The following is a 14,835-nucleotide window of genomic DNA, read 5'->3' as shown; positions in this document are numbered from 1 at the left end:
TGCATGTTAAAAGTCGCAGAGTACTAAACATTGTGTCATTCAAGTCTACGGTTTTGCTCTGCTGTAAGACAGTGCTACAGAAAAAAAATGTCAATTGCACTCAACATACGAGCTGAGTGTTCATGGACAAAGACTGTCTGTATTTGTTTATTATTTTATTTTTCACTTTTAAATGTGGAAAGTTTAAGATATCCAAGATGACATTGCAGCTTGTCTGGAAGCAGAATATAACCTTTTACAAATATTCCCACCTCATAAATCAGTAACAGGTAGTTTTGAATTTGGTGAGGAAATCAACATTTGAGAATACAAGGAATGTATTAAAATATGTTTATTTTCATTTAAATGCTGAATATTTTTCTTTTTTGTGTGATAACTCTACCGCATAGCAAGAAATAATTCAGATTACAGAGAGGAATGAGGATTAATGCCTAGTTTTATATGTTTTATTTTAGTTAAGAAGAAACAGCGATGACCTATACAATTCAGCGTTAGGTGCCTTCTTTGTCTCCAAGATTTCTCCCAATATAATCTTTTAGGTCATCACATTTTCAATCAGCTCTGAGCTGTAGAAAATTGCATTTGGGCTTCATAGTAATTGTACTTACATTGTATGGTTGAGAAAACACATTGAAGTGTATCTGCCATTTTTAAGGGCAATTCACATCCCTTCTTCTTAAACCCGATAAAAAAAAGCTCCATTAAAGTTGTGGATAATTGCAACACATTAAATACGTTCAAATCTAAATTCTACAGCATTTTCTTCTTCTTTTTATTATCTATGCTTTTAGCAGCTAAAATTAACTGCCCTGCATATTTCGTCAATATCCATTCAAGCATACCTTTTTCTTTTGTTCTTTATAATCCCGTTAAATATATGGTATGTGAATGGAATTTCGTGGAAAACCCTAAAAGCTATTTTTTTTGTTTTTTCTTAATGTGTGTTATAGACCTCATTACAAAATTCTGCTTACAAATGGACATCTGCTATGTTTTACCATGAATACAGTGATATTTAGTTAAAGAGCTAAATCATACAGTCATTATGTTCTTGTTTCACTTGAGGGCCATTTATATCTAATAGTAAGACAGTTTTAGGTTCTTGCTGTGTCACTGACACAAATGTCCTGTATAAAAAATGTATACTTTGTGGCATAATAATGCTTTGCTTTTAAGGCATCGGATGTAAAATGAAATTAATCTTGCCTACCCTGGAGACCATACATTACTGTGTCTCTCCATGCATTCATGTATACACCAAGTTATCTGTTATCAACATCAGTGCCACACTTCACAAGCAGTCTGCATCCTACGTATTCCTTAAATAAATACAAAACTTATGCATGAGGCTCTACACATGCAACTTAGACATCATTAAAGAAAACAATCCAAGCACCACAGTACTCTGTAGTGGTTACGTTGCCAGGAGTGCCCTCTCCCCACTCAATGTAGACATTTAAACTATTTAGTAGTGGTTTTACTTTTTACGTCGGTCATCAGAGTGCCAGTCACTGCTTCTCTGACAGCCATAAGATCTCTTCACTGAGCTAAGTCCAACAGTGCAGGGCTTAGCTCATTGGCTGATCAGTTGACTCCATGCAGACCTTAGTGAAGAAACCGATCAGTTAGCAAATGATTTCATGATTTGTGTTGGGCGATTGGATAGGTTCTTGGCCACTCTTAGCATTATAACCACTACAGCATGCCACTGTGGTTACGCTACTTCAACTGTTTAAATGCTGTCTGTCATTTTTAAGGTGATGGCAAGTAAGCGAAATAGTTTTGAAGCAGCCATATTCACGTCAGTTTTTGCACCACAGCAAAAATAACGTAACAGGTCAAGAGGGTTTTTTTTATTTCCTCCAAACCATAGTGAGATGTGACTGCTGGAAGATTGCTCATAGAGAAGAGCATTCAATAGGGATTACAACTGGAATGCTTGTTGTGAGTGTCGGAATGCTTCTGAAGTTTAATTCTGTTGTTGGCACATTTTTCCTGTTGTTTCCTCAGTATTGCAGTGTCAAAGACAAAAGATCTGTACAGGAAAAAATAGCTTTGTCTGTAACTGAGAGTTGTGAATTACTTGACTCGATTTTTCATGTTTAAATGTGATATCGTTGGAATGGAAAATCTTCCAGCAGTGTGGTAACCTTTTATTTCAGCAGGAAATGGTTCTATTAGAGTTTTAAGATGTATGCTAATGGTGAATATTCATGATATCCACTCAATTAAAGGATAACTACATTTACAAGGAACAGGTCAGATTTTACAGGAATCAAAAAGCTATTTTGATCATGAACATAAATTTTAGTGCATTAATTTCTGAGAGAAAATCTCTACAGTCCACCCCTGTGTTTGACATCAGCAATCTCATCTGTTTAACAGACTGACAAATCTCTGCACAGAAAGTCTCTCTCTTACATCTGAGGCCGGATTTACCAGTAGCCAGACTAGGAAGCTACCTACAAGCTCCTGCCTGCTAGGGGTACGTAGTCTAGTACTATAATAGTGAGCTTTCTAAGTGCCCTTTAGAGGGCCAGATATCATTATGATTTTTTTTCTTTTCTTAAAAACCCTTCCACTCCCTCTATTGTGCTGGTGTAAGAATTGGACTAGTTAGCCTAGGCCTAAATCTGTCTTTGGGCGTAGTACAATGCACAGAGCATAACACATTACATAGAACATTTAAAGATTACAGATAGTATTCACATATTGCCCACAGCATTTACACACTAACCATGGCACTCACACATACACTATTCACACACAGCATACACAGCATGCACACAGAACTCACACAACCCAAGTGGCATTGAAACACTGCACATACCATTCACAAAACTAAACCTTCTCACTCCATCCATACATGATTCACATAGAAATATACATATGGATTCAAACACTACACGCATAATTGGAACTTTACACACATGCTTTCATTGTGTTTATATGTTCTAACAAGATTGTTTTTTAATTATGATTCCTGAACCTTCAACTGATATATAACCAGGGCCGGATTAACATAGGGGCTGATGGAGCTGCAGCTCCAGGCCCAGGCCCATAGAATAGGCCCATTTAAAAAAATATATATATATATATATTTTTTACCTTTTTTTTTTTTTTTTTACACACTACTCTTAGGTTTTCCTCCTGACTAGTATTTTAGGGCACAGCCTGTATTTGAGGCTGCCTGGCCGTGCTCGTATTGCAGTATTACTGGCAATACTAATGCAAATATGTTTCTCAGTATAAACAGAGATTACTCTGCAATACCAGCACCGGCCAGTAGGTGTCACTGTGTATAGAGAGAGGCAGGGATAGGAAGTTACAGCATATCCCTCCCTGCCTCTCTCTACTCACTGATACACAGGGGAGCAGCTACACAGCACAGTCAGAGAGTTCAGACAGCAGCTCCCAGCCTGCACTGACAGACTACAGCTCAGGGAAGTGAGGGATGAGGGGAAAGGCATCAGGGAGACATGGGGACACTGAGACACTAGGGGACACTGGGATATGTGGGGACACTGAGACACATGGGGACACTGAGACACTAGGGGACACTGTGAGACATGGGGACACAGCCACATGGGGACGCTGTGAGACATAGGTAGACACATTGGGAAACATGTCTCCCAGTGTCCCCATGCCTCCCAGCCAGTGTGCCTAGTGTCTCAGTGTTCCCATGGCTCCCAGTATCCCCATGCCTCCCAGCCAGTGTCCCCATGGCTCCCAGTGTCCCCATATGTCTGTGTCCACATGTCTCCCAGCCAATGTCTGTGTCCCCATGCCTCCCAGTGTCCCTATGTCTCCCAGCCAGTGTCCCTAGTGTCTCAGTATCCCCATGTCTCCCAGTGTCTGTGTCCCCATATCTCTGTGTCCCCATGTCTCCCAGTGTCTGCGTCCCCATGTGTCTGTGACCCCATTTCTCCCAGTGTCCCCAAATGTCTGTGTCCCCATGTCTCCATGTCTCTCAGACATGGGGGCACTTGTATCCACAAGTGCCCCCATGTCTCCCAGTGTCCCCAAGTGTCTCAGTGCACCCATGTCTCCAAGTGTCCCCGTGTCTCTGTGTCCCCGTGTATCCTAGTGACACGGGACACACTGAGACATGGGGACACTGGCAGAAATGGGGTCACCGACACTGGGAGACTAGGGGACTGGGTGACATGGGGACACTGACACTGTGATGCATAGGGACACTGATGCCAGGCTGGCCTTCCAATTCTTTGGACAGACATACCCCCTTTTTGGGCATGTTCGCCCCTTCTGGCAGTTCTGGTCATGTGATTAGCATCAGTGGCCTACTCTTTTACCCCACCCATTGGCTTCCTGCTTCACTGGACACTGCTGTATGGATTTACTTGAAAGATGAAAGCATAAATTAGATAAAGAGATTAGCATAGAGTATGTATTTTCTTATAGCTGCATCCTTTGAGTTTCCCTCCAACACCAACTCCATCAGATACATGACGCTTTGGAGGTATGACTGTTTTAGTGTTTTTCGTCGATAAGATTCTGTAATTAGGCCCCATCATAATTGTCAACACCAGGCCCACTGGGCTCTTAATCCGGCCCTGTATATAACTAACATATAAGTCTGATATGAATTATACTGATTCTCACAATTAAGTGTCATTGAGAAGAGAACAGAACTAGAATTATCAGAACAAGCGGCATGACCGTTCACGAGCAGTATTTCCAGGGGAAAATGATGATAACAATTATAAAATTTTAACCCCTTAAGGTGACATGTAATGATTCCCTTTTATTCCAGAAGTTTGGTCCTTAAGGGGTTAAGAAGTGAAGTCAAGCATGTCTAACCTGAGGGATTCTGCAGAGGTAAAAACCATTGATTTAAACAAATAACTAATGGATATTGATCACATTAGTATTTATTGGCTAATTTAACATATTCCCTTTCTGTCGCTTTAATGCATAAAGCTACAGTTTATTTCGCATAGCTATGTTTAATTTAAATTCTTCAGCATTACATTCAAAATCACCCAACATATTTTAATTGTAACTTTTGTTTTCGAACATCTTCTACAATATTTTTTTAGAAATTCTTCAAAATTATTTTGTGTTTTACTCTTAACTCTTCCTTGTTTACAAATAAGGAAATGGTAGCATGAGCTCTAGTTACAAAAATAGAGAATAGTTTTAGTTTTTCTTAAAGCAGAGAGAAGCTTATATTTTTAGCACTGTCAGGTAAAGGAAGACTAGTCCAGAAGGATGTTTACTCAATAGTCCAAAACACGGCATTCTAAAATATTTTTGATATTTGCAGACTATATCGACTCAATAAATAAAGAGCCAACGCATAAATTCATATAAGTTGGAAGTCATCTCACATTGACTTTTGGCAACTCAAAAGAAATATTCTCTAATTAAAGGACCACTATAGGCACCCAGACCACTTCAGCTTAATGAAGTGGTCTGGGTGCCTGGTCCATCTAGGATCAACCTTTTTTTTTATAAACATAGCAGTTTCAGAGAAGGAGAAAGGTAAGTGTTTAACCCCTTCCTCTCTCCAGAAGGGGTTAATCCAGCCTCTAGAGCCTCTAGTGGCTGTCTCATCCAGCCTCTAGAGCCTCTAGTGGCTGTCTCATTGACAGCCACTAGAGGCGCTTGCGTGCTTCTCACTGTGAAAATCACAGTGAGAAGACGCCAGCGTCCATAGGAAAGCATTGATAATGCTTTCCTATGAGACCGGCTGAATGAGCGCGCGGCTCCTGCCGCGCATGCGCATTCAGCCGATGATGTCGCGAGGAAGAAGGAGAGGAGGAGGAAAGCTCCCCGCCCGGCGCTGGAGAAAGGTAAGTGTTTATCCCCTTCCTCTCTCCAGAACCCGGCGGGAGTGGGACCCTGAGGGTGGGGGCACCCTCGGGGCACTATAGTGGAATGTTTTCCTGGCACTATAGTGGTCCTTTAATACAAATGTATGTCTTCCCAAATTCAGATACTAAGGTACACTCTTGAGTGGAGTTCTAGATGCTAATCCGATCTCAACTCAGGCTGGAAAAATTTAAAACTGCTGACTCAATAGTGACTTAATCACACGAGTGCACTCAAGTTGTCCTAAAAGCACATTTATCTCATTAAAATAATGTTAAGTCTAATTTCAAGTCGAAGAACTAGTACATTAGCACATAAAGCGCTTTATTGGCTTATTTGTCTTACAGAATTTGAACCTTTGACTAATTTATATACACATTTAATACATTAAATGGTATGTACTAACTTGGCACAAGTACAAATCAGTCATTAGCGGTAAGAAAAAACTAAATCTGCTTCTGTTTACCATTGTATTATGATGTTTTTGCCTGAGTGTGAGTGGATAACAATTAGACACGAACCTCTGACTACACATAGCTTCTACTGAATTATCTGTCATGACTGGGCTCCAAAACAATCTGTGATGATTGAGGTGACATCCACTATTTTGTTGAAAAGTGTTTAATTGGTAGATGTAATGTAATGCACTCTTGCACTTAAATGAACATTAAAGTCACCAGAAACACTAGAGCTTAATAAAGTCATTCTGGGCCATATAGCCTAATCCTGCAGGGTCCGCAGTGTAAATGTTGCCTTTTCAGAGAATAGTTAGTGTTTATATTACTGCCTAAGACCACATCTAGTTGCTGTCACTGAGACAGTCATTAGTGGGACTCCCTGGACTAAGTCCTGCATGGGCAAGCTCAATGCTCCCCAGAGATACATTGAATCAATGCATCTCTATGAGGATGGGCTAGATGTGCCATAGCCCCCAATGCTTCCCTATAGGGAAGAATTGGAGTTCCTGAGAACATAGAGATTGATGATCTCGGCCAGGAGGGCAGGGGGCCTGCGGCAAGGCTGACAAGGAAGTAAAGGTAAGTAAATCAATTTAATTTGGCAATTAGGGCAACAATGTAGCTTTCAGAATACATGTTTCCTTATAATGTTCCTTTAAGGGATTAAAACATTGTGTCAAACACTGCTACAGTTTTGACACTTAAGTACCATGTGTATTTTTGTCAACATTTTACTAAATCGAAGTATATGCTGTACTCCCTGCACAGAAGCACTGTCCAAACAAAGGTACAAGTATATGGCTGAAGGATCGTGCCATATAATAAAGGTGGAGAAAAGATTTTCTTGTTTCCTCTTACTTTTTTTTTTTTTACATATACTTCATTGAAAAAATAAAACCTATTTCCTTTCAATGCTTGATGGAAAGACTATTACATTAAAAATATTTTTGACGTGACAGTTTTCCTTTAAGAGGATAAACGAGTAGTTCCCCCCCCCCCCCCCTATTTTCACTGGTAACACATTACATTGTACAATTAATATAGATAATCAATGAAAGATGACATTACATGATCCTGTTAATATTTGTGAATGTATTCGTTGTTCTTGATTTCATTAAGAATACACAGACAGACAGCATTTGCAGTAAACCATAGGACACAACATAATGTGGATATTGACTTCTCAGATATGTGATATGTACAGATATACAGATGATTCATTCGTTATACACAGTTGGTTGTATGTACTTGCCATTCCTTCAATATAAGACACCTATACGTCCAATTAGGAACATTTGGAAACAAATTATTATTCTAAATGTGTTAGAATGGTCTGTCATATTTCATGTGTCTTGTGAAGCAGTTGTCTTGATCAATTTAGACCATTACTCAAGTAGAGTGTGTGGGTTTATCATATTCTGAATCTCATAATTGGCAAACTGGATAGTTATTTATTCTTGTCTTTACCTGAGCACATAAAGAGAACAATTGGGTGTATTTTAAAGAGCATCTCTTGGGTAATTTGTTAAATGAGTGGCAACCACAATGAACACTAATTGGATCTTCTTGCTGATTGCTCCATAGTTCACCCTTTGCCCCAGAATTGTTGTTTAGGAATACTCTAACATATCTACAAATGAACATCATAAAGGTAAAAGTGTGTAACTTTTGGTTGTATGTCGTTGTATCTAAGTAACTGACCAACAGGACACATAACAAAAAGAAGAAAAAAACTGAAAAAAAAAAAAAGGTTAAGGTACATCAAACACCTAAAAAAAGGCTTATCTGAAAACACACATTCTCCTCACACCTATGACATCTCATTTTTAGAACATAATTGTCTTTTAAGCAGCATAATGTTGGCGTGCGCTTGGATGTTAACAATGTTAGTAGGTTTCAGTAAACAAATTCTGCAGATACAGGTCATTACTGAATAAATTCTTCAGGTTATAGTCTAAGAGCAAGTGTGTTCAGAGCATCTTAAGGCCTTTAGAAGAGGTGACCAACCAGTCATTTACTGATTTCAGCTGAAGGTCCTTTGTCATTCACTCTTTGCAGAACTAACAGTGCTGCCACAGAAAGCCTTGAAACTCAACTCCCCGATTGCATGATACATGGTAATCAGTTCGATGATGACAGTCTTATGATCCTGTTTACAAATAATCATTGCCACTAATTCAGTTTTAAGTGCATTGTTGTTCCAGAGAGGAAAGGGTAAAGTTGTTGTTTATCTATTTGTCGGCACACAAACCTTGCTCACAAAAATTGTAATCCGGACAGAAAAATAAAAGGATGCACAAAACACAAATATCCCGCAAACCATAAAAAACACATTCCCCGTTGTCACTGTTTAATCCCATGCCGCACAGGGCTGGTACGATATTCAGGGTGGACAGCAGCCTCTCTTTTTGTCCCTGGAATGAACCAAAACTTCCCAAGAATACACATTATAAAGAAAAAAAGATTTACAACCCACAATGTACCCAACAATATTCAGCGCAATAAAATCCAGTGTTTGGGTAAGGGAATGCAAGGAGCCAGTGTCTGGTGTGCTTTTGTAACAAATAGGGAATGAAGGCTAAAGAGAAAACAAAGGTGCTTGTATCTGATTATAAAGTATGTATCGGGGAATGTTGCAGGTGTGTGGGTATTCTATTTTCAAATGCAGGCAATGATTTGCCATTTGCGCATATCACCCCTTCAATTTTGATAAAGTGTACCCTATTGGGTAATACATGTCACTAGATGATATATTGTACTGCCAAGCATTAAATGACTTTAGATTATTAATGGGACTTACAAATTTTACATTTTATTCTATCCTACTATGGGCCATTTTTACCCGTGGGAGTCTGTGGTAGTGTACGTATGTGAGAATTGTTGCTACGTCATAATGTAAACAAAATCTTATTTTAGAATGTGCTAATAAAAAACGATGTCATGTTGTAATAGACCACACAATAAATCACAATTTAACCATGCGTAGAGTGGTGTGAATTCCAAAAGATATGTGTATTGTATTAGCGCGGTTGTTCGGCTTTTGTGTGCCTGCATTACCAGTAGGTCTTGCTGATTCTGCAGTTCTGAGGCATAAAAAAGATAGATTATATTTATACATATATCAATAAACAAGACAAAGCACTGATCACAGGATCATCTCTCCCACCAGCCTCAGGACTTTAACCAGCTCATGGGATGAGGCATGTGCGTGCGTTCATCAACACGTGTCCTGTTGTTTGGTGTTTCCCCACTCACACATACCACTCCTTCTTGGAAATGAAGGATCCGTCATTTTGGGGCACCAAACTGTCAGGCATATCTTCAGGTTCATATTGGAATGGCAGAGTTCTGTCCTCGCCATACCCTCGACGCTCTCCCTCTTCCACAGTAAAGTAAGGGCGCTTGGATTCATCATCATACTTTGGACCCAACTTGCGTCCATCTTCTTCATCCTCATCCTCTTCATAGCTGCTGCTTCCCACTGGGCCTGGCTTCTTCTCATCATCAGAATCCTCTGGGTACTGAAGGCTCTGGGCCATTGGTGGGTGCTGTGCCATCCCTGGTTTGCTATATCCATTTCCATATACATGTTTCTTTGTGCTGTAATCTCCCTTGAAAGTGTGATGCCTTCGTCGCAGTACAACAAACAGGAATATTGATACTGCCAGGACAAGCAGGACTCCACCCACTGCTCCACCAATGATTGCTGCTGAAAACATGGATGGTTCTTCTCGGTTCCGCCGCTCTGGAGGAGTTGGGGTGAAAGGGAATTCTGGGTAGGAAAAGACAAGGAAAGGGACAAAATCAGGCTCTGGCTACATGCTAAAACCCAAGAGCAGAGACGCAAACTAAAACTGTTGCAAAGATCTATAATTCCCATTTTTCTATAGATGTTTATCGGTTATCATTAATGCATGGCCTTCCTTATTGGTCAAAATGTAAGTTTCACTATTAAAACTCTAATCAGCAAAAATGATGTTACAATTTTAAAGCCGTAATCATACCGGAGATTTGAAAGTAATTTAATGACTGTGAGATTGCACAAATAAGAGTGTTTTAAGTAGACAAGCTTGCAAAAACTTTACTGGTATCATAAAGCAGAAACAACTCTTGTTTGGTCAATCATAACCTTATAAAAATGAAAATGTTTCATGCAAAATTGTAACTACCTGGCTAACATAGCCTCCAGAATTTCAATGATTACTAATTATTTCTATTGACTTACTGAGTATCCATCGGAATCATAATATAAAGGTAGAGATATACTGAATGATTAGAAGGACTAACACAATTAAGTTTAGTCTCATAATGAAAGACAGAGAGTTGCTTCACTGATATATCAAACCTAAGTGTATTTAAACTTTGTAAAAAAAAAAAATCTCAAGTCTCTGTGATTGCGTCCCTGCTTGGGTAGGAGAATTAGGAAAAGTGGGAGAGGAAAGAATAGGGAAAAAATGGAATGTAGGGAAGGTGGGAAAGGAAGTGAAAGGGTACATCGAAATCTTGAAAACATTGTCAAATAATGACAAAACACAAGTCATGCCACCATTTAGATAATAGATAGTATATAGACAAATGGTGGACAGGAAAAAAGAAGCATGATGTATCAAGCAATTGTAGTAGTACAGCTATGCATCTTTCCAATCAGAAAAATAGTCAAGGCAGCCTTAAAGGTCATAGTCAGCCCACATTTATTAAATACATAACTCATTTTGAATAATCTAATAGAACATTTAAAAAAGTAATGCAGCCAATTAAAAAGTACCCAAACCACCTTAAAGCCACCAGATGAGAAAAAATGTCAACCAATATTCAAGTAATGGATATATGAATAACCATGACAAGATCTGATTTACCAATATATGCTAAAATCAATACTGCTCTGACAAAATATTATTATTGTGTAATTCTACACTATACTATTGGCACTAAAACAACTTTAACTTAATGAAGCAGATTTTGTGTATAGATAATGTCCCTCAAGTCTTACTGCTCAATTCTAACATTTGTTTCTGTATATACAGCAGATGGATGTGACTTACACAGGCTGCATGAAAAAATGTTTTATTTTCAATCAGATGTGCACTTACTTTAGAAGTTTTTATCTCCTGCTCTTTTAATTGAACTTTAATCACAGACAGTAGGCTACGGTAGGGTTTAGAATGCTATTAACAGAGCAGGATAAAGGAAATTCTAAATTAAAATAGACTGTGCATAAAGCAAGTGTAAACATTAGATCTCACTTTACAGGAAGTGTTTTACTAAGGCTGTGCATGTCACACACAGGGAGTTGTGACTAGGGCTGTGTAAACAAAGTGATGTAACTCCTAAATGGCAGACATTTGAGCAGTGAGACTGCAGCGGCATGCTCTACACACACAAAAAAACATTTAATTAAGGTAAAGTTGATTTGGTGCCTATAGTGTCCCTTGAAAGTATACAACTGTTACTATAATCATTTACAGATAGGTAGATAGATAGATGGATAGATATATTTTTCTTAATTTCTTTAAATAATTACAATGCATGCGAATTTGATCTGTATTTGAGTATTTGCAATGAGTAATTTGGAGAACATTTCACCTACTTACAAAAGGTAATTCTATATTTTATCTTTTACATTGAGATTGCTCTCATGTTTAACTGTAAATAAAAAAGAAAAGTCTTTCATTTATATTTTGCACTACTAATTTAAAAATAGGTGCATAAGTAGCGCAACCATAAATGAATCACGTCGAACTGTTTTAAAGAAACAGTATAGTCACCCAGACCACTTCATCTCAATGAAGTGGTCTGGGTGCAGTTTCCCTGTCCCTTTAACCCTGTTTATATTACAGAGTTAACTCCTCTAGTGTCTGTCATACTCGTCACTCATGGTTCATGAAAATTTCATAGGAAACAATCAAATTCAGTGTTTTCCTATGGGAAAGTTTGAATGTGCACAGCGCTTGCCATGCATGCACATTCGGTCCCCAATATTCCTGTATGAAGGACATGGCCTCCCCCGTTCCATTAGTCCAGGAGAGATTCCATCCCTTTAAACACTGTGCAAATTATGTATAGTTTTCTTTATGTGTAATTGAAAAAGAGACAAATTTCATTTAAATGTGTTGCCTTATTATTATTGGCATTTGCATAGCGCCAAATTATACAGCGCTTTACAATATTATAAGAGGGGGAACTTTAACAACAATTTAGACAATTACAACGTTTTAAGAACAATAGGTTGATGAGGACCCAGACGAGCTTACAATCTAGAGGAGGTGGGGTATAAAAACATAACAAAAAGGGCACAAAAGGGGATAGAAACTAAGCAACAAGGTGGGAAAGTAGCAGAACTGGAGTGGAGTGTGACCCTTTAAGCGAGAGCAAGAAACAGGTTTGTGAAATGGAATTTACTCTGGTAGGCCATAAACGTTTCTGAAAATATGGCTTTTCAGGAACTTTTTAAATGATTGAAGACTAGGGTAGATTCTGGTGGGGGTAAGCAGACTGTTTCAAAGGGACGGGGCTGCCCGCTAGAAGTCCTGCAATCGCGAGCTAGCAGTAAGGACACAAACAGCGGACAGTGGAGAGATCGAAACTGGGCATACCTACAAATTAGTGAAGACACTTAACTAGGGCTAGAGTTGTTTAGAGCTTTATAGGTAAGGGTTAGTATTTTGAAATGACTCCTATAGGGTACAGGAAACCAGTTTAAGGTTTGACAGAGGGACGAGGTGTGAGAGTAGCGACAGGAGAGAGAAATCAGCCTGGCAGCAGCATTCATTACACACTGTAATGCAACTAATTACAAACACACGTGCATCTGTTTCGTTATGTTTCGTTATGTCTTCTGTGGTTAAGCATACCATTTTCTTTTTTTTAAAGTAAGTGTTGAATAGTTTAGCACCCTCAACTCTCTCACCCACTCACTGCACTAACTTTAAATCTCTCACACTGGTTACTGACAGTATGCTCTGTATGGAATGTGAATAAGGGAGGAGGGGATAGGAAGACTTTCCCTTGGGGGCTCCTGCTTCTGAAAGACTGCCTCTCCCTTCAATTCCTTTTAAAAAAAAGGTCTTTGTGTATGACTTGTGCGGTCTTGTGAGCCTGCCTAATTGTACACAGGGTTGAGAAAGAGCTTTTTTTTTTTACCTTCGATGTCTTCATTTCCTGGAGCTGATGGATCTAATCCTAAGGGTATGGAGAAAATGTAGCACTATTGTTCTCTGGATATACATAGGTGTGGGGCAGCTGTGACACAACTGTGTAGTTATCACAATATTAATAAATGCTACAGAGCCAAAAGATTTACAAAAAGGAGCAATTTGTCCAAAACCTTCCTGCAAAAGGCTTGGCTGTTTCATTTTAGCGTGGAGCACAGCTTTCTGCAGTTTAAGCTAATGACAACCAAAACACGAATAGCATAGCAATCACGGCTCTTCATGCAGGTTTCATTAGACTAAATAACCACTAAAATCACAGCCTCACTCTTCATCAATACTCTTTCACAACAACTAATTGTAGACAAGGGGTTTCGTAATGCCAGCGGTGGAGGGTTGAAAAATTACTTAATTTTTTTTTTTTTTTTTTATATATTGCTAGGCGAAAGACAATATCAATTGTTTAATACACAAGAAGTGCTTAAAGGAACACTGCGGGCACCATAACACCATCATTTAAATTAAGTTGTTATGGTGCCAGGAGGCCCTGGTGACTTTTTTTTTTACCTGAATGGGTTAAAGCATTATTTAATGATTTAACTCCAAAGGTTGCCTCTTTCTCCGGATTACTAACTCCTCCAGCGGCATCCGACTTCTGAAATTGACTTTACAAAAAAAAAAAAAAGAGGTACATACCTTTTATTTTATAGATGGAACTACTGCTTTGATTAGACCTTTAGCTGACTGCTCTAGCCACTCAGCAGCATGCCAAAAGTTAATTTGAAAAGCCAGATGCCATTGGGGGAATTGGATATTCCGACTCTGGGGGCAACCTTTGGAATTAAACCGCCAAAAAACAGTTTAACCCCTTCAGTTACGAAACCACCTAGGAGCCACTGGCACCATAACAATTTCATTATAAGTTAGATGTTATTGTGGTTTAAATCATAAACCTGTAGCAGGACGAAGGTAATCATTAGGGAATGGGCATATCCTGATATATCTCTAATGATTGCCTTAGTGTATTTATGTATATATATACAAACCATGTAGAAACAGCTTGTTGCTTCAACACATAATAAAGAAGGTACAGACAACTTATGCAACACATGCATATTTAAAATAAAAATAAATACAATTACACACTAAAATCTCCAAGTCACTCTGCCACTAATCAACTTAAAAAATAGCAAAGTTAAATATACAAACCTTCCATTTACTAGCTCACACATCAGCACACGTTAACCATGTTTTTTTACATGATTACAGACACTTGTGCACAGACAAAGTGACAATGTCTTAGCAAATATTGACATTTATCCAAATTGCTAATGCCAAGCAAGACTGATAAAATTGGCAACCCTTCAAGGATTATAGACTGAATCAAGAACCAA

The 14,835-nt window shown here is 38.7% G+C and overlaps 1 protein-coding gene across 9 annotated transcripts in view; it reads right to left on the bottom strand.

The window, feature by feature from the left end:
- The window catches only part of NECTIN1 (nectin cell adhesion molecule 1), a 333,749-nt gene that overhangs the window by 241,714 nt on the left and 77,200 nt on the right, over positions 1 to 14,835 (bottom strand). Inside the window, exons 6-7 of one of the 9 annotated variants that reach the window (XM_063436434.1) lie at positions 13,434 to 13,472; positions 7,366 to 10,065 (exon numbers count right to left, since the gene is read on the bottom strand). The exons of 7 other annotated variants lie outside the window; for them this stretch is intronic. In XM_063436434.1, the coding sequence (XP_063292504.1) occupies positions 9,545 to 10,065; positions 13,434 to 13,472 (560 nt within the window). In that variant the 3' untranslated portion in view covers positions 7,366 to 9,544. Of the gene's footprint in view, positions 1 to 7,365; positions 10,066 to 13,433; positions 13,473 to 14,835 lie in introns of those variants that run through there. One more of the 9 variants, XM_063436435.1, reaches the window with a different exon arrangement.

Source organism: Pelobates fuscus, chromosome 11, assembly GCF_036172605.1.
Source record: "Pelobates fuscus isolate aPelFus1 chromosome 11, aPelFus1.pri, whole genome shotgun sequence".
NCBI lineage: Eukaryota > Metazoa > Chordata > Amphibia > Anura > Pelobatidae > Pelobates > Pelobates fuscus.
This window is presented reverse-complemented; position numbering and strand designations above follow the sequence as displayed.